This window comes from Thermobia domestica, chromosome 12, assembly GCF_964235325.1.
Source record: "Thermobia domestica chromosome 12, izTheDome1.hap1.1, whole genome shotgun sequence".
NCBI lineage: Eukaryota > Metazoa > Arthropoda > Insecta > Zygentoma > Lepismatidae > Thermobia > Thermobia domestica.
In genome coordinates, this window is record NC_137465.1 from 43,115,574 (window position 1) to 43,142,078 (window position 26,505).

At 38.1% G+C, this 26,505-nt stretch overlaps 1 protein-coding gene across 2 annotated transcripts in view; it reads right to left on the bottom strand.

The window, feature by feature from the left end:
• The window catches only part of LOC145666439 (clavesin-2-like), a 60,403-nt gene extending 39,066 nt beyond the window's left edge, over positions 1 to 21,337 (bottom strand). The window contains exons 1-2 of one of the 2 annotated variants that reach the window (XM_081733665.1): positions 21,044 to 21,337; positions 15,609 to 15,755 (exon numbers count right to left, since the gene is read on the bottom strand). In XM_081733665.1, coding sequence (XP_081589791.1) covers positions 15,609 to 15,753 — 145 coding nt within the window. In that variant the 5' untranslated portion in view covers positions 15,754 to 15,755; positions 21,044 to 21,337. The remainder of the gene's footprint in view (positions 1 to 15,608; positions 15,756 to 21,043) is intronic. The other variant, XM_081733666.1, reaches the window with a different exon arrangement.
• Positions 21,338 to 26,505: the final 5,168 nt, after the last annotated feature.

Sequence of the window (26,505 nt, forward strand, 5' to 3'; positions counted from 1 at the left end):
CCTAAAATTTTCAGCCCTAGGCGTAGGCGGCTGCCTAGTTCTTGTAAATGGACGAGCTGGCCTTGACTAAGACACACATTCACACATCACACTTGTTCTGAAAGAGTATGAGATTGATTTTGAACCCCTCCATTTTTGATGAAATTCTGCGAACGCCACTGATCGTCATCATAAATATATATTCTGCCATTATTGACAGGTCACTTTCCGCAAACTGAGAAATTTCCATGCTACACTGTCTCTTCGTCTTCACGTAGAAATTTTATGTTTTAATACTGCAACATGACTTTCCGTAGCTCAGATATTTGACGTCAATCTCTCACCATATGGGGACTGTTGATCATTCTCACTTTGATTTAATTGAAATACTAAAAATAATAACATATGAAAAGCATGTTGAGATCCAAATGAGAAAAAATAAAATAAAATTAGGATTATTACATTCAACTCTATTCCAAACTGGTGTTGAGGTCTATAAGTGTTCTAAAATACTGTAGCACATGGCCAACTAATAGAGGTGTTACTTGATGTGAATGTCTAAGACAAATTTTATGTGTAGGACTTGCAAATCTTAATATATCGACATTAGCCAAATTGAGGAGCGTACTTAGTTTATTCTAGCGCTGTTTAGACATGACTTCTTCGGTTTTCACTCTTACTGGTTCTCGAATGCTCTCTTCTTGTATTAATGACCTGATAGTTTTCTTCGGCTAATTGCAGAATTGATTCTTGGTTTCGTTATTTAGCTTGGTTAGGAATACAGCTTACCTATAATTCTCTGACTCGTCCAAGTCTTAAACACCGAGGCTTATTTCCTACTTAAAAGAATCTTTGGTGCGTAAAGAATTTAAGTGTAAGTCTTCGAGCTTACTTATTTGTTAAGATGTTATGTGATTGATTTACAGTACCAGTTAAATGATCGCAATTATTGGCAAACGTAAAATACAAATATTTCATAAATTAAGTATACTAAATGAATAACTATTTATTATATTACAATACTGTTCATCAACTATAGCCTCTTTCACTCCTTGTGTTCCCTCCCACTCTACCTTCTAGCACATCCCTCATGATACACGTCTCTAAGACAATCTTCCTCTTTCTGACTCTCCCCACTAACTACACATCTTTAGAGCACGGGGTCCTGGGTTTGATTCCTGGTGGAACAAGCTTTAAAAAATCTGTAGTTTGTCATCAATCAAACCCAAACTATTTCCCCTAGAACCCATATTGGAGATTTATTTATTTAAGTTCTGAAGAATCCTTATAATGGCCAAATCCATTGTGTAGTTTTGGGAAGTTCCACGTTATTCTTACCGTATATTCTGAAGGTTTCAGGAAAGTGAAATGAAAGAAAACATTTTACTTTTTTAAAAAAAATAATGTGAGAACATTTATTTATTATAAAACTTTAGGTTTCTAATTAACGATTTATAACTTGAGTAATTCGGACTATCAGTACCTGATTGGCAATCAGAGAATGAACGCAATAAAGTTAAATGGGAATTCGAAATCTCTGTAGGATTAGGAAGTTCGTATGAGTGCAAGGACAAATCTAAAGAGAGAATTTGGAGATTATTATTATTATTATTATTATTATTATTATTATTATTATTATTATTATTATTATTATTATTATTATTATTATTATTATTATTATTATCATTATTCAGTAAGTCGCCTTGTTACGACCGACTTAAGTTACTTTTCCAACCGGTCGTTAAGTGTGAGTAGTTGTAAGTTTACGACTAAATTAATTATTGCACCATATTAAGAAGAAATTTCATTCAACTATTACTGTATAACTCCCTATAATATAAACAAACATAAATCGACAACAGATTCAGTGATTTATCCTGTCCAGGTGAACCGTTCAAAGTACCAGTCACCGTTTGATCGCAAATTCGTGGCTCGTTAGTGTTATCATAATGTCAATTATTAAACTTAGTCGCTCTGCGAAGCAAATGGATGTCCGCAAACTGAACTGATCGCAAATCGCACAGAATCGAAACAATAAACACGCCAGGCAGCTCGTGAAAGTGGATTATTGAAGTCTGCAATAAGTGTGGTTTTGCATGTAGAACTCAATTTTCGCTAGGGATGCGCTCGAGTCGAGACACACTTTGTAAAATTCGAGACGAGTCGAGACAAACGTGTTTCTCGACTCGAATTTTCGAGTCGAGACACGAGTCGAGTCGAGACAGCTCATAAAAATCTCGACTCGACTCGAATGTCTCGAAAATTTTTCTAAAACTTTTAATATTATTATGAAGAAATTATTCACTCAGGAACAGCCTTGAAACCAATTCCAGCATTTATTACTTTAGAAAGGTACAGAACGTATAAATTTAATAGTTAATCTTCCGAGATCAAGATCTAATTTTCAGCTCAATTCAGTTAATTAAAACTAGTAATTAATGTCGTGATATTTGATTGTACTTCAAATATAATAATAATAATAATAATAATAATAATAATAATAATAATAATAATAATAATAATAATAATAATAATAATAATAATAATAATAATAATTGATTATCTAGTTTTTATAAAACTATTATCCGTAGCCTATATCTAGTCTGTATAAGAACATTGCAATAAAGTGAACATCATAAATTGTCTGAATGAGCAATTGGCAGTCTCTAGTAATTTAGCATAGTTATAAATATTGTGTTTTTATTTCCATAAACGATATAGGGCTACATAACTTCTGGACAGGGCCAGATTTAAGGGGGTGCAAAGGTGCACGCTACCCCCTTTGTTGTAAATATACCTGTCTAAAATGAGAAGCTAGCAGTGAAAATACCGCGACATTGGTGTGTCGTGAATGGGCCACTGATGTACCGCGAGGATATCAAAACAAAATTATTAATTCTATAGCAATCAAATTGCAAAACATAGGGGAAAATGTATATTTGTATTGCACATTACTATGAACCTCTACTATGAATCTACAATTTTAAGTTTCATGCCGTGTTACTTTTCTGTACATTTCTAATGTTGAAAAAAGTATTTGTTGTTGTTATGACCATTATTGCTTCTTTATCGTTACAGACTATTTCGTTAACTTGAAAATTTAAAATATCATTCAATCCTTTCGATAAATTATTTACATTTGTGTTTTAAAAGTAAAATAGATTTATTTGTTCGTTCGTTATTTAATGATCTTCATTCTTATTAAAAGGTTGGATACAGTTTTCGAAAGAGTAAGCGTATTTTTAATAACCTGAGTCCAACATTTCATTGCAGTTGTTTTCTCCTTTTAAATTAGAATGAAAAATAAGCATAGTGATTTACCACGAGGAAAACCCAGTGATCGAGCTTTCTTCTCTGTGCGAAGGAGATCAGTAATCAAAGAAAAAAATACCAGTGTGTTTTATATTTACAAATAATAATATCTATAAGTGTGCCGCGAGAATCCATGTTACACCCATAGTGTGCTGCAAGTTGAAAAAGGTTGGGAAACGCTGGTTTAGAGGAAAGAATAATTGGTACACTCCCTCCTCCCTGCTCTCTTTCTGCCTAGTATATTTTCTTTATTTTATTGTCTCCGAAACACCATTCCAGACAAATGCTTTTCGGTAGAAAAGTTAGAAACAAACCATCCCGCTCTTGGACAAAGTGGGCAACATGCGGTAGTCAGGTCAATGAACCTGCTTTGGAAATTTTCGTGCAATTTAGGTTACTGAGAGGGTGTAGTTTCTTCAACTAAGCCGCCTTCTACTATGGCTCGTGCCATAAATAAGTCATCGTCTGATCATATGGGAAACACCGCTAGTTGTCCTTGCCTGACATCTGTTTCATATTCATATAGCAAATGTTTTTTTTTATAGACGGTGTTGTATCTATCCAGAGAAATATCATCCGCCCCTGTTCCCATTTGAAATGTTGCGGTTGACCCCCTTGAGCCTTATGATGGGAGCCCTGGGGGACTTGCTTCTTACAAAGTTCTCTTGGCCCTCGACATGAGTACATTCCTGTGCAATTGGATTTGCAACATCTCTTTTTGCTTCACAGCAATTTGAGATCACATTGTTCGATGCCATGTTAAGACAGCACATATTTGTGGCGGTCATTTTGAAAAACATGCTTCATATAGCAAATGTTTCCTATATATGTTGTTGCACATTCCATGATCAATCGAGAGAGGTAACACTCGGTCCCTGTTTCCTTTTGAAAATTTGAAGTTGGCTCCTGGGGCCCTATGTTGGGGATCCTGGGGGCACTTGCTTCTCACAGACTTTTATCACCCCCTGACATTGGTACATTCCTGGACAACTGGATCCGTCACATTTTTGTTCGTTTCGCAAATCTTTCAGGTCACAAAGTTTGATGGGACACCCTGCATATTCCCACATACGACCCAACCATGACATAATGTTCACTGCTTCTATTATCGGTTGTTGGCTCAACCCAACCATTTCATGTTCCCCGACTTGACATTGCCTCAATCACTCTAACATTGATGCATTCCGAGTGATGCCTGTTGCCGGAATTTTCTTTTTCTGAAGCGAGTGGCCTAACTATATTAGACTTGTCTGGATGCCCATGGCCAGTCTTGCCAACTTTGGAACTCGTTTTTCTTTTCGACTCTAGGTACGTCGGTTTCATGCATATTCGGTGCTTCTTGTTTTGTTCATTCTAATATGTACAGCCCCTGATCAAATGTGGCGCATTATGGCCAACTCCGTTTTCTCCGTATTTTTCGTACTTCTGTTTTTTCTATTTCCTTTTGTTAGATTGTACCACTGATTAGACACGCCATATCTTATGTTCTACATGACAGGTTGACACTGAATATTGCACTCACTTCATATAGTGCTCTTTGCAAAAGTTGGCAACACTGTTAACCCCACTGGTGGCCTTCATTTGTTCCCTATTGTGGCAAGTCTCTTTCTATACATCACTTGTCAGCATTGTATTTTGCCGTGTCCCCCTTTTTTTTGTGGAATTTGCACTTTTCCCCCTTGTCCAGCCTTGCTGTTTCCCTAGGGATGCATTCGAGTCGAGTCGAGTCGAGATTTAAGCCTGTCTCGACTCGTCTCGAGAAAATGTTGTCTCGACTCGTGTCTCGACTCGAAAATATGTTTCTGTCTCGACTCGTGTCTCGACTCGACAGTCTCTGTCTCGACTCGACTCGAATTCGAGTCGAGACGTCTCGAAATTCGAGTCGAGACAAAATGTACGAGTTAAAATATACGCACACATCAGCCAGACCATCATGACTACCTACCTAATTGTCAGTATGTCGACTTTTGGCATGGATAAAAACGGCGACACGTCTTGGCATACACGCAATGATCCTTGATAGGTCGCTGGAGAGAGCTGGCTCACTCAGTCACCTAATTCCCGTAAATTCCGGGAAGGGGGGCGATGTGTTCTGACGTCACGTTCAATCACATCCCACAAAGGACATCACTCAAATGTCCGGCTCCAATTTCAATGAAACTTTTTTTGCTGATAGAAGGCATGTATGCATCATTACTTATGATGACAAATTTTTGCCATGGTGCATCTTTTCTATTTTTTTAAAATAACTTTTAAGAGTTGTGATGTGGTTATTAGAGATTACCACAGAAGTCCCTTACTACCCTTTGTAAACGGAGCGTTAATGAAGAAAAGTGAAGAAAAACCATGTGGATACATATAAGTCCTGGGGGGAAGTCGTATAGTAGATATGACCTTGATGGCAGCCATCTTGAAATCCGCCATTTTGAATTAAGGTCAAGTTTTCAAAATGGGAATATGGTAATATGATACATAATTTCGGGGTAGAATTTAATTAGAAAAATAATGGTGAGATTAGTTTTAAGATACACCCATTTGGGGGAAAGTTACCGGCATATTAATTGTTTTTACTTACTGTGTGCGTAAGACCCTTCTTACTTTCGTCTCAAGACCTGTAAATCGATCGCAACGGCAGAGCCCGGTTTCGCACTAGTGTTTAGAAATCTTTAAACTCACTTGAGGCAATATTTGTGGATTATTGTATTGTATTTTGCCTTTAATTAAATTTGAACCCACTTCATGATCTTGTGTAAAGTATCACTAAAAGAGAATTTCTGTTTTTATGGAGAACGTAAGCATAGCAATTATAAAAGGTGAGTAAGGTGCGTATGTATTTATAAGAAAGTTTATTTTACGAGTCTTTTGTGGTTCCGCCAACCTATTCTTTAGTTGTTTTTTTTTTTCAAAATACTCATATCTCATAAATAAAAGAGCTATTATAAAATCTCTTACCATTATTCTTTAATACTTATAAAATTTTATTTATTGTAAAAGCACTGGCGAGATATTTCTTATCGCCCACTAAAATTATGGTGGAGCTCATTCGTGGCTAACGGTTAGCATACTTGCCTTTGGCGTGGGAAACCTGGGCTTGATTCCCGGTGGGAGTTCATGAGGTTCGGATTCCACGTTAATCAGTAGGTCCACGTCTCACATAGCCTCGCTGCTGAACGGGACGTTAAAATCAGAATCAATTCAACTCAAAATTAGGGTTTTGGCTTTATTATGATGTCATTAGTTTAAACGCCCAACTGCCCAGTAATTATAAACATTGACTACATTATAAAATTGTAATTTGTGACGACTAAAGTATCAGAAATTAAAGATTATTCTTTGGGTTTTGGAACATTTTGAAAAACGTGAAAAACTGGTACTGCACCAATACAACACACCTTTTGGATTTGTCATTGTGTAAAGTGATACAAACTAAAGAATAATTACAACTTTATGAAATTGTATTAGGACTTATTATTTAGAAATAAACACCAAATAAGTGTAATAGTTCATATCCGTATCAAATACCAAGTTTATGATGAATCAACTACACAAAGTAGGATCCAAAAACGCTCATTGCAATTTGTTCCATCCTTCAGTCGAACCAGGAACTGAAACATAAAGAGTGACATTTTCTTTTTAAAGATACTTTGTCCAGCTAAGTATTGTGAAGGTTTATGTCAGTAGAAGGAATTGCATTCCATTATACAAGCGCAATTTCACAACTTTATGTACACATTACTAAATATGGAACACCCTTGTCCATATGATTAGCGTACGCGTCTTTGGTGCGGGAGACCTAGGTTCGATTTCTGATGGGAACTCCTGTGGTTCTGAACCCACGTTAATTTGTAAGTTCACGTCTCATATAGCCTTGATGCTGAAAGGGACACTAAACTCTAATCTAATACTAAATACAAATATTTAAAGAAAAATGATGACGCACCAAGATGACGTGAATTTGGCTATCAAATCCATTTTGTGTTTTCAGTTATTTTCTAGTAGTATTTTTTCTAGGCATCCTTTCAAAAGACAGTGATGCAAATTTCGTAACTGCGAATTCCTGTTAGAAGCCATGAAATTATCCGATTAGATGCAAAATTTCCCGTCCACTAAAATAGATACCGTAAATTTACAATATCTAACAATAAATAATTTTGAAAGATATCGCTTTCGAGGGAAAAAATGAAGTGAAATCTTTGAGTTTTACGTCCCACGGTTATGCCGGTTAGGCTAAAGGAGAGGGGTGATGATGAGAAATTAGTGAAATCGTGGAATGAAGAAAGTGGGAGGAACGGAAGAACCCCGAGGAAACCCACGCACACGGTGTTTGTCCACCACAAAGTTCACTTGGTACGAGCTGGGATCGAACCAGGGTCCCCAAGCACCAGAGGTGAACGATCTACCACTGAGCCACCGCGGCCCCGCTTTAGAGGGGCCATGACGTATAGTTGAACTCATTCTCGTAGTATGAAAGGCATTATTTATAATTATGCATGATAGGATCACAAACAAAATTTAAAAATATTATGTGCACTTTCTTTTAACAAACATTATATTGTCTTTTATGGTGTGGAAGGGAATGTTATGTTCGAAAAAAAAGTCCTTAACACGATTCTTGTTGCTACACACTGCATGTTTCTAGCCACAGAAAAGATGCAGCGATGGGTAGGCTATTTTTCAATTGCTTTACATTTGCTTGATGTTTCAAGTCTTTTGTGTGTTTCTGAAGTTCACTTTTACCACAAAAGAGCTCAATATTAACATGTCTTACATAGCTTTGGTTCGATTCTCAACACGGACTGCAACTACCCGTTAAATTGTGCATCCGAAAGGCACTCTTTGTTAAACCTCGCTTATCACCGCTCATCTTAATAATATATATAACGTCACCTCGAAGCAAATGTTGCATTTCTCTCTTTCATCCTAACACAAAACAAAACTAACCACAGCTGTGACACGAAGGAGCTATTTCAAAAAGAAACAAGCTGTGCTTCATAGAGATGTGTACCAAATGGTAGAAGTATAAAGTATTGTTTTCTTTCCTGTTTATTGATATCAGTTGGTGTTCTTAATGAGTTTACTCATTAGTTTAGAAAGAGTATATATGGAATTTGGACATATGTTGTACGTATTCTCCTGAGAAATTGATGAGACCAGAAAAATTATAAGGACAGATGGAATAGGTTTAAGCGCATCTACGTGACTTTATCAAATATTTATTCTCCATAATGGTACCACGCGGAAAACTTGGTATAGGCCTACTTTTATCTTTGCCTTTCTCTGTTAGCTGTTTTGTATCATATATATCGGATGGTTTTGATATTTCTTCTGATCATTAAAACAACAATGGTACCTGTGTGCGTGCAGAAATGCAAAAGCACAAGGTAACTTCCTATTTGTTTTGGAAACAACAAACCCATTTCACGTGTGCGAGAGAAATTGAGCACAGCGAGATCGGGTGTTTACTCACGGTCAGTTCGCAGCAGGAGTCCATGGTAAAAATTTGGCTATCTCGAAAACACTCACAAATACAAAAGACTGCGCTTCAAAGAAAGTTTAGACACAGATGTTTCAATTTTCTTTTAGCATCGTTCTTCAGCAAAAGAGTCGGTTCATTGTATTCGAAAAAGAGAAGGGAGAAAGGGTGATTTTATATTTTATGTGGGGGGTAACGTTGTAAGTAGTATAAATAATACATACCGCTTCCGACTATGTACGCATACACTAGCCGCGGAGTTCACACACACACACAGAATCAGAGTCCTCACACACCAAGGGTGAGAGCTGTGCCACTGAGTCACAGCGGCCACGGGGCTAGGTCGAGTTCACTTTACGTTCATAGTTTCTTAGTACATAAATGTTACGATTATGAAATAGATTTTCCTTAATGAGCTGCATAAAAACAAAAGCTTTCGAAATGCATTAAACAATTAGCTCGATTTGAGTGTGAACTTAAAGTTATATCAGAGTGTAAATACGGATACGCACCAAAGCTCGAAAACTTAATACACTATTTCTCCTATATAGTCAGCATGTATCAAGCAATCATTCAGCTTTCATTTGAGAGGATGGAAATCGAAGGCCCCTGAACAACTATGTTACTAATGTGCGGAATGTATTTATCTTACAGTGAACTGCTTTGATGCCAAGTGGCCTAACTCCAAAATTGAAATTTTCCAGGAGTGAAAGTTGAAGTTCAATATCTCATGAACAATCCATATTTCTTTTATGTTGGGAACCAAAACCATAACTACTGTATGTAGTTCATTGTTTTATAACTTAGTGTTTACAAAAATCCTTTTAAAAAATACATATTCATAGAAGTGGATGGTACTTATCTGTACTAGTTCTTGGCATCCAAGCAGTCCATTTATTGTAATACTAGCTTAATATACCTATTCTTCGCATGGGGGCTGTATTTGGAAGTCAACACCTGTGGAAGTATCACCATTCATTTCAGTGACCGCGAAAACTAAGGATTTGACACTAGTATCAATCAATATGGGCTATTTATACATGTCTCGGTATTCCTCACCCGCTGACACCCGGCCCGCATACAGTAGTAGCTGAATTTGCAAGTCATCGCTGATGGAAGTGTCACCATTGATCTCAGCGACCGTGAAAACTATGGATTTGACACTAATGTCGATCAATTTGGATTACTTTTACTACATGTCTCGCTAAACGCCCCCCTGAGACCCCCTGGTTCCAATTTTGACAAAAACGCTTCGCCTTAGACTGGGACCTGGACCAAGGTATCCGTGACCAAAATTTGGTAACTCTCGGTCAACTTGTCTGGTCCCCAGGTCGGTCCCAGTAAACGTCCTCCCCCGAGACCCCCCTGGTTCGAAATTTAAAAAAAACGCTTCGTCTTGATCTGGGGCCTGGACTAAGGTACCCGTGACCAAATTTTGGGAACTCTCGGTCCACTCGTCTGGTCCCCAGGTCGCACAGACAGACAGACAAACACACAAACAAACTCTTTATTTTATTTATATTAGATAAGATATACTAGAGTCTCGTATCATAATATGTGATGTACGACAAATGTTACATTATATATTATCCGTAGCTCGTGATATGCTGCAACATATTAAAGCCTCAGAATAGTTGGGCAAGCGAATAATCCAGAAGTTACGTAACACTATTGCGTTCATGGGAACGAAAACACAATAATTATAACTATGCTAAATTACTATAGACTACCAACTGCTCATTCAGAGAATTTATGAAGTTCACTCTATCACAATAGTTTTATACAAACTAGATTTAGACAACGGATAATAGTTTTATACAAACTAGATAATCAATTATTATTATTATTATTATCATTATATTTACAGTACAACCAAATACAACGACATTAACTATTAGTTCTAATTAACTGAATTGAGCTGAAAATTAAATCTTGATCTTTAAAGATTAACTATTAATTTTATGCGTTCTGTACCTTTCTAAAGGAATAAAAGCTGGAATTGGTTTCAAGGCTGTTTCTGAGTGAATACTTTCTTCAAAATAATATTAAAAATTATAGAAAGATTTTCGAGACATTCGAGTCGAGTCGAGATTTTTAAGAGCCGTCTCGACTCGACTCGTGTCTCGACTCGAAAATTCGAGTCGAGAAGTACGTTTGTCTCGACTCGTCTCGAATTTTACAAAGTGTGTCTCGACTCGAATCTCGACTCGAATTCGAGTCGAGTCGAGTCGAGATTCGAGACATGTCTCGACTCGAGCGCATCCCTATGTTTCCCGAACTTCCACCCCTTATATTTCCTGAGCCTATTGCTATGGGCAGCTAATTTTTTGGGAATGCTCATCTCTGTTACAGCTCTTTCAATTGGCGTAGGCCACACCTTTCACTGCAGCTATCATTTTCGGAAAGTTCCCTTGTGAGATCCGAACGAGACAATTGTGTTCGCATTGGATATGTTATAACTAGACGAATCCCGAAGTTATACGTGTCACCGGGCGGGATATCCTGAGTTACAACATATTCAACGAACTTAAAAAGTTCTTTACTGAATTCTCTATGTCTGTGTGTCTATCTGTCCGTCTGTCTGTTATTTGCAATTTTTTCAATTTTGTACACTGCATTAGATAGAGCATCAAAAACTATTAGACAAAATGATTAAATTTTTCGCGTCAATCTAACCGTTCGCAAGATAGTGGCCAAAAAATGACCGATTTACAGAAATTTAAGCAGCCATATCTCGGGAACCGTAAGTCATAGAGAGATCATATTGGTGTTGATCAATATCTAAAAGGATGGTAAACATTTTGGTACCAAATAGTAACCGGTAGTCACTGTCCAACTGGCCAGTGGTTTGGCCAATGGCCAGTTGGCCAGTGGCCACCAATTAATATCAGGACAAAAATGTTTAGCATTCTATTAGGGATTGATTACCACCAATATCATATCTCTATGGCAGGGGTGCCCACAAGGGGGGCTATGACGCAAACTGCGTCATTGAAATATTTGGGGGGGGTTAAAAATCTATATAAATATGTTTGATGGGGGGGGGTAAAATTAATCGAAAAGAAGATTTTTTCATGGAAGAACACCTACGGATAGACAATTGGGGGGGGTGCGTCATGGACATAAGGGGGGGGGCACCACTGTCTATGGCTTACCGTTCCCGTGATATTGGCCAAAAACATGGCCAATTTCTAGATATTTAAAAAGCCATAGCTAGGAAATCACCTGCTAGAATAGTTTGAACCGAGTCATTTGTTCGGAAACGATTGGGTAAATGGAAAACTCGGTGAACATGTATCCCATCATTTTCAAGGCCACACTTTTTTGGGGTAAAAAGTTTGCCTCAGGGTTCCCCGCAGGGCCCCAGACGGGATCCAACTAAAAAGTTTCAAATGGCAAGGGGGGTTAAGTAGCACATCGTTTGAAATCTGTTGTAAAATGAAGGAAAATGGAGCAAGTCTCGACTCTCTACGACAACCCTGTGCAAAATGGCGGCGGGTCAAAATGAAAACAAAAACTTAATTGAAAAGTCCACGGCCACCCGTATAAATCGAAAATGGTGAGACAAATGTAAAAACAAGAAAGGACGTGTGGCATTACGAGATCGAGCTGAAGAGAATTTCACAGTAAATATCAAGCTCAAGCTCGAATTAGTGAGAAACTTGACTAGTGTGATCCTCATTGAGATTAGCGAACGCGAGCTCCATTGAGGATAGAGAACATGAGCCCGAGTGAGTCACGGTTGCAAAATTACCAATTTTACTTCTTTCTTTCTTTCTTTCTTTTCTTTTCTTTTTTTTTCCTACTCCAATGCGTAAGGTTTATGAACAGCAGAAGTGCTTGCTAGAAAGACCTTAATTAGCATTGCTTGAATTATCCATAGACTAGGAACTGCTTAGATATCTAATGCAACTTACGTTCGCATTTTAACAATTCAGGTTGTAATTAAAACCTTGAATACTGAGCAGATGAGCACGCAGAATGTTTTGTTGGGGTGTATTTCTAATACGCAATTAATTCTTCGTAAACAAATACAACTCTATAGTATCTGAAGCGGCTTGAGTTGGATTGAATGAAAACGTGAACATGTATTCGAACTGCGCAATGTATTGTTAATTATCATGAACTGGAACAATTAGAAAAAAAATGGAAGCGCGACTGATGAGCACCAAACATCAAAATTTCACAAGGCATGGTCAAAGCTCACACCTCAAAGACCAGAAAAAAAGATTGCCCCATCAACTAACCGTTGTCTTGTCCAAGTCAGTTGCTTCTTTTCATTGTGAAATTTCCTGCATGTTAATCAGAATGTTGAAAATTTCCTACATTTTAAATTTATTTAGTATGTACTGATCAGTCAGAACATTATGACTACCAACCTACTATCGATATAATTTCCGTCCAGGCGATATCTGTGTCACCTGCCGACGAATGCCTGCTAGTCAGTCACGCGTACGGTGCATGTAGTATCAGTGAGAGTGCTGGCCGTGTGTAGAATGGGGAAGGCGCGCGATCTGAGTTTGACCGAGGGCAGGTTGTAATGACCCGCATACTCGGCAGGAGAATTTCGGAAACTGCAGGACTTGTCGGATGTTCGAGGAGTGCTGTGGTGAGTGTCTTCAACAAGTCGCGAAACCAAGGGAAAACGACGTCCAAACGTCGAGGGGTTGGGCGCCTCCACCTCATTACAGATGTCGGACGTCATAGGCTGGGCAGACTGGTAAAACAAGACAGGCAGCGAACTGTGGCAGAACTAACATCATACTTTATTACTGGGCAAAGTCCAAGTGCGTTTGAACACACAGTGCACCGAACACCCCTAACGATGGTCCTCCGAAGCCCATGTCCCATCTATGTGCGAATGTTAACACCACGACATCGACAACTGCGACTGAAATGAACACATGACCATCGTCATTAAACCTTGGCACAGTGGCAGAGCGCTGCATTGTCTGATGAATCCCGATACCTTCTTCATCATGACGATGGGAGGGTGCGAATTCGTCGTGTTTCAAGAGAACAGTTCTTTGACACCTGTACTGCGGGACGGAGACAAGCTGGCGGTGGCTTAATTATGCTCCGGAAAACATTCACGTGAGCAACTATGTGTCTAGTGAAGCTCGAGCAAGGCACCATGACGGCCAAGGCGTATCACACACTGCTTGCAGACGACGACCATGTTTCCCAACGGTAGTGGCATTTTTCAGAAAGATAATGCACCATATCACAAGGCCAGGATTGTGATGGAGTGGTTCGAGGAACACAGGGACAAGTTCCAAGTGATGTGCTGGCCGCCCAACTCGCCTGATCTGAACCTAATCGAACACAAATGGGATGTGATTGAACATGACTTCAGAGCGCATCGCCCCTCTTCCCGGAATTTACGGGAATTAGATGACCTGTGTGCAAGGGCGCCGATCCTGGGGGCCGAGGGGGCCAGGCACCCCCAAAGCTCATGTGAGCCCCCGCATTGTATTTATGAATATACAATATTTGGCATAATTTGAATACAATTCGTCTTAAAATCCTCATATATATGCCTTCTGCATCTGAATGCCCCCCACATTTACAGAAAAATCGGCGCCCTTGCCTATGTGTACCAATCAACTCTCTCCAGTGACCTTTCAAGGATCAATGCGTCCATGCCAAAACGCGTCGTCATTGTTATCCGTGCCAAAGTTGGACACACTGACAATAAGGTAGGTAGTCATAATATTTTGGCTGATGTGTGCGTATATTTTAACTCGTATATTTTGTCTCGACTCGAATTTCGAGACGTCTCGACTCGAATTCGAGTCGAGTCGAGACAGAGACTGTCGAGTCAAGACACGAGTCGAGACAGAAACATATTTTCGAGTCGAGACACGAGTCGAGACAACATTTTCTCGAGACGAGTCGAGACAGGCTTAAATCTCGACTCGACTCGACTCGAATGCATCCCTTTCGCACCATGGGAATTCATGGAGGCACGGATTCAAGAGCTTATTACCAACATTTCAATCCACTTCTTTCAGGAAAGTGTCAATTAGATAGATAGATAGATAGATAGATAGATAGATAGATAGATAGATAGATAGATAGATAGATAGATAGATAGATAGATAGATAGATAGATAGATAGATAGATATAGATATATATAAGTGACGATGTGACGTAAGAACTCTTGAACCGCTCGACCTATCTGGATGAAATTTACCACATAGACGAAGCTCGGGACTAGGATTAACTTTATCATTCCAATTTCACGATGAGCTTAGGGGAGGGGAGGAAATATATAAATATGACCGACGATAGCCGATATTAGTGCGGAATCCATAGTTTTCGGCGTCGCCAAGATGAACAGAGACACTTCCGGTGCCGTTTAAATCTAAGTGAAGCCCCTCAACTTGGGGAGAGTGAAATTATATAAAAATGATCGAAAATGACCGATATCAGAGAACGTTTCAGTAATAATACAATGTGACTGACTAACGGAACGTAATACTAATTTTTCTTATTTTAACCCATCGGAGCAGGTAATTGACGCTAGTAAGTAATAAGTAAAACACGTAGACGCCCATAAATGAAAATAATATGTGCCGAAAGTAAATCATTTTAAATAAATAACAGTATTACAATTTCAGTATTGCTTCATTACATTATCTTGTAGAACACGTTGTCTTAAGATAATATGTCTGATGAAGGCAAATTATACATTGCCGAAACTGTAAAATGTTGTTTATTAAAAGTGATTTTCTTTTGTCAAATTTTACATTTATTTATGACAATCAGTTCCAAAGCTAGAAAGAACGGCATACACTCATAAAATATGACATTTTTTAATTAAAAAAGTTAATATATTACCTTTAACTTTATCTCTGAATTTCTGGATTTCCTTCTGAACCGTTTCCGGATTTTCTCCTAATTCCACTCGTGCTTTTTCCTTCAGGTCTTGCGGTAATGAATACTCAAATTTCTTGTCAGAGAAGGCACTTTCACTCTTGGACATATCTAAAAAGTATCATTTATATTGATGTACAAAGTATATATGAAACCCTCAATAAACTCAAAAAATACTACTTTGCACTGCTAAGTTATTGTAGATTGTTTAAAGAATCATGTTAAATGTCAAATATTTGCTTTCAAATAGTTGACATTTAACATGATTCTACCGCCCTTGTGAAGCCTTAGGGCAAGAAAAGGTATTTTGTGGAGTATAGAGCGCAGTGTTTCTTCCAGACCTGTTTTTGGGGGGCACTCTCGCCCCGGAGCTCTGAGAGTACCCCCGGAGGAGACCAAAATAATACGTCTACAATATAGTAATAAATAGAATAGCACCAGCAGTGCCCCCCGGAATACTAAGTGTGCCCCCGGAACATTTTTTCTGAAAGAACTGCTGATAGGAAGTGTGGAAATTTAATATTTAATAAGGAAAAATATCTTGCTTCTCTCACCTCCAATCTATGCCTTACAGTTTGCCGATGATACTGCCTATCTTGCTCTCGGCTCCTCTGTAGACCGCATCAATATTCATCTACAAACAGCAATAGACACTTTAATCTCATGGTGCTTACGTTGGAAGCTAAAACTGAACCCACTTAAAACACAAATGACGCTCTTTGCTCGCAGGAAACATAAATACTGCCTCACCCGAAATCCTGAACGCCTTCATATTACGGTACTCGGCTCAGCGATTCCACTTCAAAACAGCGTTAAATATCTTGGGGTATATTTTGATAAACATCTAACATGGCGCCCACACTTAGCTGCTCTCGAGAAAAACATCCGCCAACGCCTAAACCTATTACGAAACTTGAAAGGCACAACTTGGGGTCTAAGCGCCAAAGTGTTACTATACACCTATAAAGTATTTGTCCGCCCAACTATGACATACGGCAATCTGGCGTGGCTTTCAGCTCCACCACATTTCTATGACCGCCTTCAACTTCTCGAGCGCAAGGCTTTACGCATCGCCTACTCTCTCTCATACCACACCCCAAACGCTCACCTCTATCAAAATACCACCATGCCCCCTATTTTGGACCATCTATATACTCTCCGAACCCGATATATCACACATCATATAGCTACATCTCATCTTACAATCATGGATCTCTTGGATCAGACTCCTGCTCTCCCACGTTCTGAATATCCTCCTCTGGACCATCTCCTCGCCATTTACGAAAGAGCTACAAATTCACCTGACTACAACCCGGATCGCAATATATACCAAACCCATCCCCATCTCTATCGATAAAGATCCGAGCACGTAGGCCACGACTTTAGCCTAAGCTTACCACTCCTCTCTCAGGCCCACAAAATTTGACATTTTTACCTTAGGTTCTCCACCATCTTATTGAAACCTGACGTCCATCTCTACAGTACTTAACAATTATTAATCTAAACCACTGGCCAAAGAGAAGGCGTAACCTTCTACGGCCCGCCCATCGACAGATGGGAATGAAAGTCAGTTAAAAAAAAAAAAAAAAAAACTTGCTTCTCCACAGAATACGCAATTCTTAAATCCTTTCCTTCTCCTTTAATATCTTTCCTTGCCTTAGTCTTCACAATGCTGACAGCACAAAATCAGCAAATATTGGACGTTGAGTGTGCTTTTTTAAAACAATCATAGTAATATGGAGAAGCAATAGTGAGTATATTTTGAGTTTATTGATAAGATTGGCGTCTTCAAACAATTTATACTATGATAAAAGAAACTGATTAAAATATGTAAATGCAATAGTTAATGATGTGCAGACAATCCTACAGGGCTCTTTTTCTAAGTAGAATTAACATAAATTTCGCAAATGTGCGTAGCCCAGCATGTATCGTGCAGTTTGACAAGTCAAGTATTATCAAATTAACACATGGTTCATGTCTTACGTAAATATGAATTACGCCGCGGTAGCTATATGGCAGAGCGTCCACCTCTGGTGCATGGGGTCCCTGGTTCGATCCCAGCTCGCGCCAAGTGAACTTCATGGTGGACTAACACCCTGTGAGTGGGATTCCTCGCGGTTCTCCTGTTTCCTTCCACTTTCTTATTCCACCATTTCATTCATTTCTCATCAGCATCGTCTCCTTTAGCTTAGCCGGCATAACCTGGGACTTAAAGATTTCATTTTTACGAATGACGAATTTACGTAAGTCAGGGCCTGTCTGTATATGCTTAAAGCACTAAATTTGAAAATTACATTTTTTTTCCTGATTAGCTTTTATTTTCGTGTTGTGCATACTATCTACAATGCCACGGTGGGCACTGATGTTGATGAAACCTACTTCGACCTACAATAACTTTTGATTTTCAACTAATGCAATAATACATACCTGCTACCTTTTATAAACAACTACAGGGTGTCCGAGAAATACCTAATTATTTCTAAGAAAGAAAATGTTGGAATATTGTTCAATAAAATGTTACCTTCTATACCAGAAAAATCCGCAATATATAAAATCTAATGAGTTTTCGTCCAGTGACCGTGCTGCACAGTGTTTAGAGATTCCGTGCTGTATCCACACATAAGTCAAATAAACCATGTAATACCGCATATTTGATTTTGTGTTTCGTGAACTGAGCGATTGGTTTTGTTTCCGGGTTTTCAACGTGTACACTACTACTGAAATTACTAATTGACTAAGTGATTTGTATTTGTTTTTCAAGTAATCATCAGTCGCAATATCCTTCCCCCGTGGACGGCACTGTATTTCTGACAGGTCTTAGGTAACAACGACTCGTCAGCGTAGTCACCTAATCTTACTCCATTAGATGAGTGTGTTTATGTTGTGAAAATTTGTTTAAAGAATTCATCTACAACAGATCTCGCATCTGTACCGTGGAGAACCTCAGTGTTCAAGCTCGTCAGGCAGTGTTAGGAATTACAGAGGAACGTTAATGGAGCAACCTGAGAGCATTGCTAAAGGTCAAACGTCAATTTACCTGCAGTCCAGGCCTAACACATGTCATTAGAAAACAAGTGATCTTCGTTTTACAATGTGAAACTACGGGAAACTTCTAAACTATGCAAAATTCAATTCTAAAACTGGAAGTAGCACATCTATAACTTCTGGTTACAATAGAGAGATAAGATCAAAGAAAGCACCTGTTCCTTTGGATGTAGAATTGATGTATTTTAAAAAAGCTATTACTCCCTATAACTTACTGATTTTGGTCAGTGGAGATAAATAATATTGAGACCGGAAGCAGTAGGAAATGTCTGCCACTTCCGGTTTTACTGAAGAGATACTGGTGAAGATAATATCTCTTCTTTAGAGGCTGAAACGATTAGAAAGGACTGCTTTATCGTTGTTTGATATCATATTCCTTTTATTACCATCTCAGTTGAAACCAGAAGTTCTTAATTTATACCACTTTCGATTTTAATAGAGCGGTAATTTAGTAGATGGAACCTGTTGTTACGACGCTGAATCGATCCCGAAAATATGGCTTGTCGCTATCTTGTACAGCTTTTGCTTTATGGCGGTCAACGTTGAACCGGGAATTATTAATTTCTATCACTTCTTGTTTGAAAAGAAAGTTAACGGATGAGATGCAACATATTTTTGGGACGCTGAATTGATTCTATCAAAGATTTCTTCTCGATATCTCGTACTATTTTTGCTCTGATACCTGTCTACAGACAGATGGACGTAGCCGTTCTGTAAGACCTACGATAATTATGTATACCATCGTTTGCAAGTCTGAAAAGGCTGACTGAAGAGCAATATATGTAGGAAAACTCTGACTTCTTCAAAGTTGATGTTTTGAATGCATGGTAATGTTAGGTTTAGTTATACACTAAACTCTTGCTAGTCCGGCTTCTCGGTAGTTCGGCCTACATCCAGCCTCTAGCCACTCAAGCAAAAATGACGCGCAGGACAATGCATTATCGTGTGCAACAATGTTAGTTAAAAAAATGTTAAGCAATGCTATACATTCGTATTAGAAATTGTGAAATTCTTACAGTAAAGTTCAGTACATACTGTGGCTTTTAAAAGGAAACATGTTACGCTTGACCTCGCGTATCAACATTGCTAGAACTAAAAATTCATGACATATTTCATAGTGAGTTATACTACTGTATATGTACACACTAAATAACAAAATTGTCTACGTAAATGAATATACAGTGTCCCTGTGTTTAATAAAGTACACAGCCTGTATAGTTCCTATGTGTTTAAACTACCGACCCACTCAATAATCCGGCACTTCCGCGAATCCGGCACCCATATGTGCAAGGAATGGCCGGATTAGCGAGAAACTAGTGTAATATCAAGCAAGAACTGAGTGGTAAGAGTACTTATTTTAATAGATTTTTATAATCCGCGATTAGAGACATACCGGTAATCAAACTATGATAGAATTATGTGGTTGAGAAACGAAGGATAGTATAAGAGGTGCTAAAATATTTATCAATATAAAAAATTGTTAAGTTCCAAAGATGGCCATCCATTTCTAGCAAAATTTTGAAAATTTACAGAGAAGAAATGGGTAATTTGCTCGTTTGTGTGCTTTATAATATGTAAGGAGAGCAGAAATTGTTTATTTTTTATTATATAAGCGGTTACAAACATGGAACTATTTGACAAACGGAAGGAACTACTTCGCGCAAGGTTACAGCATGGTTGAATTGCGGGAAATTAACGAGCATTTGTATTCTAAACATGGCTGCAGGTATACAGAGACCATCCATTTGGTATCCCTACGCAGAGACGAGAAATTACACTCTATTAATTTTAACAATATTGGCCAAAACTTTCCTAATCCTCAACTAACTCAGTTCTACCCTACTCTACTTTTTTTTTTTTTTTTTTTTTTTTTTTTTGTCGAAAACCAGGCGGATAACCAACTTCGGAATAAATGCCTCAAAAACAGTTGTAATATTTATCAATACCAAAAGTGCATAAATACATACGGTGTAGCTATAACTACATAGAACTAAGCAAGAAATTTGCAAAATATAATGTGATTGATCGACAGACGATCAATCTAGTAATAGATAGTGCATCGGCAAGTCTTGATGGATATGAAAAATAGAAGTTGCTAGGCATGGGAGAGGATAAATGATTATGTTAGTAAAAGCAAGTGCTGCTATTTTTTGTTAATTCTTATTGTGAAGTTTACATAGTACACAGTTATTCGACTCCAGATATTTATATACTAATTCCCGGTACAGATGCAACGCCTCTCGTTATATTTATTTGTACATTCTCCACTTTTAATTTGTGATCAGAGAATTTCAAAGTCTGTCCGGTCAGAACGTACAGCAAATACGAACTTAAATAAAAATCCAGAAACTTACCTACAAGTTCCTTATGATCCTGAGAATTAATAACTTGTTATTCTTCAAATATATCTATGGATTTTATAATGAAAACAAAATATCATTCATCAACTAATAATGCCGACATACTTATTCATTAAGCAAAAAACACAAGAATGATGAAATATTTTAATCTGTGTGGCTATACACGTGAATACACTGGGTGATTCTGGCTGCAAATGCTATTACTCATTTGATAAAGATGAAATTGTGTTAAGTAGAAGAAAGAAAAAAAAAGATGTTGGTTAGTATTGTCTCTGCTACGACGCATATACTGAAAATGACCTCTTCTCTATTACTCGACCTTGTGTTTATCTAAGTTTGTTCTTTTTAATTTTTTCTTATTAGAGTGCTTAAGGATGTTTGACTGGCTAAGTCTCGTTAATTTCTTTTAAAAACTTAGTTCCAGTATTTTGACGTAAGATGACTTGACCCTTTGTATTATTGATTAAACCGCCCGTGGTGGCCCAGTATTAGAGCGTTCGCCTCTGGTGCATGGGGTTCCTGGTTCGATCCCAGCTCGCGCCAAGTGAACTTTGTGGTGGACAAACACCGCGTGCGTGGGTTTTTTCGGAGTTCTCTCGTTTTCTCCCACTTCCTTCATTCCACCACTTCATTCATTTCTAATCATCACGGACGTAAAACTTAAATATTTCATTTCATTTCATTTCATTTGTTTTATGAGGTAGAAACGTTCCTGCGGACAAGCTATGCTGATGAGGTTTTAGCAACTTTTGTTGAATCTGTGACTTTGAAACGAAATAATAATAATTATGTTTTGTACTGAAAAATCAATTTTATTTTGTTTTGATATAGTTTTCTTTTAACTCCATCACTTAGCCTATCGATTTTGACATATTTCTACACTTTCCCAAAAGCAAAATTTGTTAAACACTGCAGAATAGGTTTGCGTTAAAGTATGTTTGTGTTAAGGTTGCCAGATCGTGCGTTTTCTTGTAAGTTCTTGCTGTATCTGACACATTTTACGTCATACGTTTATGTTTTCCACATAAATTATAGTCCTGAACGCATTGCAGATGCAGATGTTTTTACAAGTTATTGCGAAAGTAATATTTTCTAATTAGAGAAACTGATTTCTCATACCCTGCTAACATCGAGCAACCAAACAATGCAACTTAGTATTCAGTGAGAAAATGGAACATTTTGCGTTCTTATCTCATATCTAACCGACATCCCAACCTTATATTTAAGAATAATTTGGTTTTAACATCTTACCCTTCGTCTGTCAACACTGTCTCTATCAAATAGCAGTTTCGATTGATCGTGATATATTGGTGTCAGGAACAGGAACTATTATGAACTAATAAAAGCAGAATATACTGATGTAAGGAACAGGAGCTATCGTAAACTTATAAAAGCAGAATATGCTGATGTCAGGAATAGCAGCTATTGCAAACTAATAAAAGTAGAATATACTGATCTCAGTAGAAACAGGAGCTTTTCTGAACTGATAAAAGCAGAATACCTGATGTCAGGAACATGAGCTATTGTAAACTAATAAAAGCAGAATACACTGATGTCAGGAACAGGAGATATTATGAATTAATAAAAGCAGAATAAGCTGATGTCAGGAACAGAAGTTATTGTAAACTAATAAAAGCAGAATATACTGATGTCAGGAACAGGAGATATTATGAACTAATTAAAGCAGAATAAGCTGATGTCAGGAACAGGAGCTATTGTAAACTAATAAAAGCAGAATATACTGATGTCAGGAACAGGAGATATTATGAACTAATAAAAGCAGAATAAGCTGATGTCAGAAACAGAAGTTATTGTAAACTAATAAAAGCAGAATATACTGATGTCAGGAACAGGAGATATTATGAACTAATAAAAGCAGAATAAGCTGATGTCAGGAACAGAAGTTATTGTAAACTAATAAAAGCAGAATATACTGATGTCAGGAACAGGAGATATTATGAACTAATAAAAGCAGAATAAGCTGATGTCAGGAACAGGAGCTATTGTAAACTAAAAAAAGCGAACTATACTTATGTCGGGAACAGAAGCTACTGTGAACTAATAAGAACAGAACCCCAAGTGATTGTGGATTTCGATATATTCTTCAAGAGTTTTCCGAACGCATAAAAAAAAAAAAAGATATTGGACTGTTAAGAGATACAAAGTCTTCACTAAAATACAATTAAAAGAAGTCAAAGATTTAAGTAATGTCATTGGTTGATTTGATTTGAGTTCAGTGCCCGTTTCAGTATCAAGGCTATTTGAGAAAGAACTTACAGCGTAACGTAGAATCCGAATCACATGGGCACCCACCGGGAACTGTAATATACTTTTTTGCGTCTTATGTGTTGCAATTATTTCTAATGAAACTGACTCACTTTCCAATGGGAATTGTTGTATGTTAGTATGTGAAACCACACATGACTTTGTTAAATTCTGAATATAACATATTCCTTCCATTTTGTCCCCCTAAAAGTCGTAAAATCTTTCCTTTCTCTTCCTGAAAAATATGCATTATCTCATCTTCATCAGATCCAAAACTTCTTGAGGTTTCTGAAAAGGAAGTCATAAGGGGACAATCTAGAGAATATTATGGATGAGGTAGCAGTTCGTAGTGTCATTCGACAGTTTTGGTCATAGCAGTTGCAGAGGCGTGATCCTAATCAGTTCCCTGTTGAAGAATATTTTTTCATTACTGAGCGGAACCAATTTTTCATCAGTTGTTTGTAAAAATGATCTGATAAGGAGGCTGATTTGAAATAGTTTCTACCTTTTCAGGTAGTTGAAGAAAATGATGCCATGGGAATCCCTAAAAATCGTTGCTGTAACTTTGTCATCCAATAGAATAGTTCTTTCTTATTTTCAAGGGCGTTCTTCTGCTGAAATACATTGCTTTGATTGTTCTTTGCTTTCTTGTTGTACGTTGTGAGGTATGCAAGTTTAATCAGTAGTGAGCATAACGCCTCAGAATATAATTTGAGATACACTTCCATATGTTCAATCACGGTCTCAAAAGGTTTATGTGATTCCGCTGTTAGTCAGACGTGAGTAACTGTGGCGTCCGTACCACCGAAAGATTCCTCATACCTAAATATCCATAAAAAATATTAAGAACACATTCAACTAAGATATTTAGTATGTTATCTATCTAGTGAAACGTCACTCGACGACCTATCAACACAAAATCATGACTTTTATTCACCATTCCTTCAGATGTGACTTCCTTTGGAGGTCCCGAATGCTCAACGTCATTCATGCTCTTACGATTATATATAACGAAATTCTGTGAATCACTTTTCCAGAATTCCATGAGACGTAGCAGAGTCTCTATATTTCTTTTTCTTTTTTTTCTCATAGAAAGTAGTGCTTGGTCAGCAAACGAAAACAATTTTCTTTTCTTTTTCCTTCCAGCTCTCTCGAGGCCGAGTAGTCGGTAACAATAGCCAAATGGTATCGGGCATTCGATTTCGAATCATGAGGTTCGAAATCCACTGGGGGGTTTCGATTTGATTTGATTTTCAAGTTTAGTGTCCCTTTCAGCAGCAACGCTATATGAGACATGAACCTGCAGTTTAACGTGGAATCCGAACCACATGAGCTTCGACTGGGAATCGAACCCGGGTCTCCCACACCAAAGGCGCATACACTAACCGCTTAGCCACAAGGGAGCTCTCAGTGGGTGTTCCAGTTTTTCTGAAGGGCATGGTTGGAATTTTAAGTGTCCTAGATATGTTCGTATTCGTATCCTTGTTCACTTTGGTAAAGGTTAAAACCCTGTTACGGGGAAACTCGGGTACTCAGGAGACTGAGGAATGAACATTCGATCTTCCTTAAAAATAAATAATAAAAAAAGAACATGCGTAAGCGGTTAGTGTACGCGCCTTTGGCATGAAAGACCCGGGTTCGATTCCAGGTGGGAGCTCATGTGTTTCGGATCCCACATTTACCTGTACGTCCACATCTCATATAGCCTTGCTGCTGAAAGGGACACTAAGCTAAAAAATAAAATCAAAACAATTTTTAAAATTTTATTTTCAAATACTAAACATGCAAATATCTGATTTAGAACGCTCAGAATTTCAGTGTTTATTTACCAAAGATGGTTGATTTCAACTGCAAAATTAAAATCTGAGATAAAAACGCAATCTTGGTAAAAGTCACAAAACAATTAAACTTCCTTCAATGTAGATATAAATTGACATATTAGATTAGAAATGATATAGGAGTTTAGAAATTAATTTTAATACAAATCGCAATAGTAGAGGTAATAGATTAATGTATTTCTTTGGATTGGAAGGGTAACACCCTGCAAATGACGAAATTATTTCATATGAAAATAGTCACATTAGGATTAGGAATTAGATTTCTGGGCTGTCGGCATGTAAGGCCATTTAGCCCCTCACGTACATGAGGGATAACGTCCCTCGGCGAGCACACTATCCGATGAAAGGAAAGGAAGAAAGGGTCCTGCGCACATTATGTTAGGTACCATCCCGGCATTTGCCTGGTGTGAATGAGGGTAACCCAGGGAAAACCTCACTCAAGATGGCTAGCCTGAAAAAACTGTTACACCTTTTTCGACCGAGTGTCCCCATCGGGAATCGAACCCGGGACCGCTCGCACTTAAGGCGAGAGAGTTAGTGACTACGCCACACGAGCCCAGAAAATAGTAACATTGCGAACAGGAAAACTGTGATATCAAACCACCTACATGCTTCAAACATTTATTTTAAAACACTCGTTTGATCCGCTGTTTGCATTTAGTCTTTTCTTATGCATATGTCTGTTTTTTCAATTTGAATTTTAAGCTTATGAAGAATTAAAAAAAAAACTTTATTATAAGGTTATTGTCCATTTCCGATCAAAGTGTACAGCGTATGTGCTTTTGATGTAATGAAAACTATATTTCCCCTCTTTCTCTTTGGAATATTTGCATAATGAGCTGCAACTAAGCGAAATCGCATTGTGGTGGGTACCGTATGCACTAACCGAAGTTCAAAGGTGGATGCGCTATGCAATATGCTCCGACCACCTTGCACGCTGGCAACAGGACGGCGATCAATTCTTGTCACGAATAATCGCCATCGATGAATTTTGAGCCAGGGCATACGAACCAGAACTGAAACGTCAGTCCGCGGAGTGGCGACATGCTGGATCACCAAGGAGGCAGAAGTTCCGTCAGAATCCTTCCCCAATCAGATTGATGTGATCGTCGCGTATGACATCAGGGGTGTCATTGTTTGCCACTTTTTTCCACATGGCAGAACAGTGACCGCGTAGCACTACAGGGCCTTCCTGGTGCGACAGGTGCGACGTGGCGTTCGGGGAAACGTCCGGATATTGTGGACAGTGCAATAATCCTGCACAACAATGCAAAACCACATAAAGCAGAGTGTGTAGGGCAGCTACTGCGACGTTGGGAGGGGAAGAATTGGGTCACCCATCGTACTCTCCTG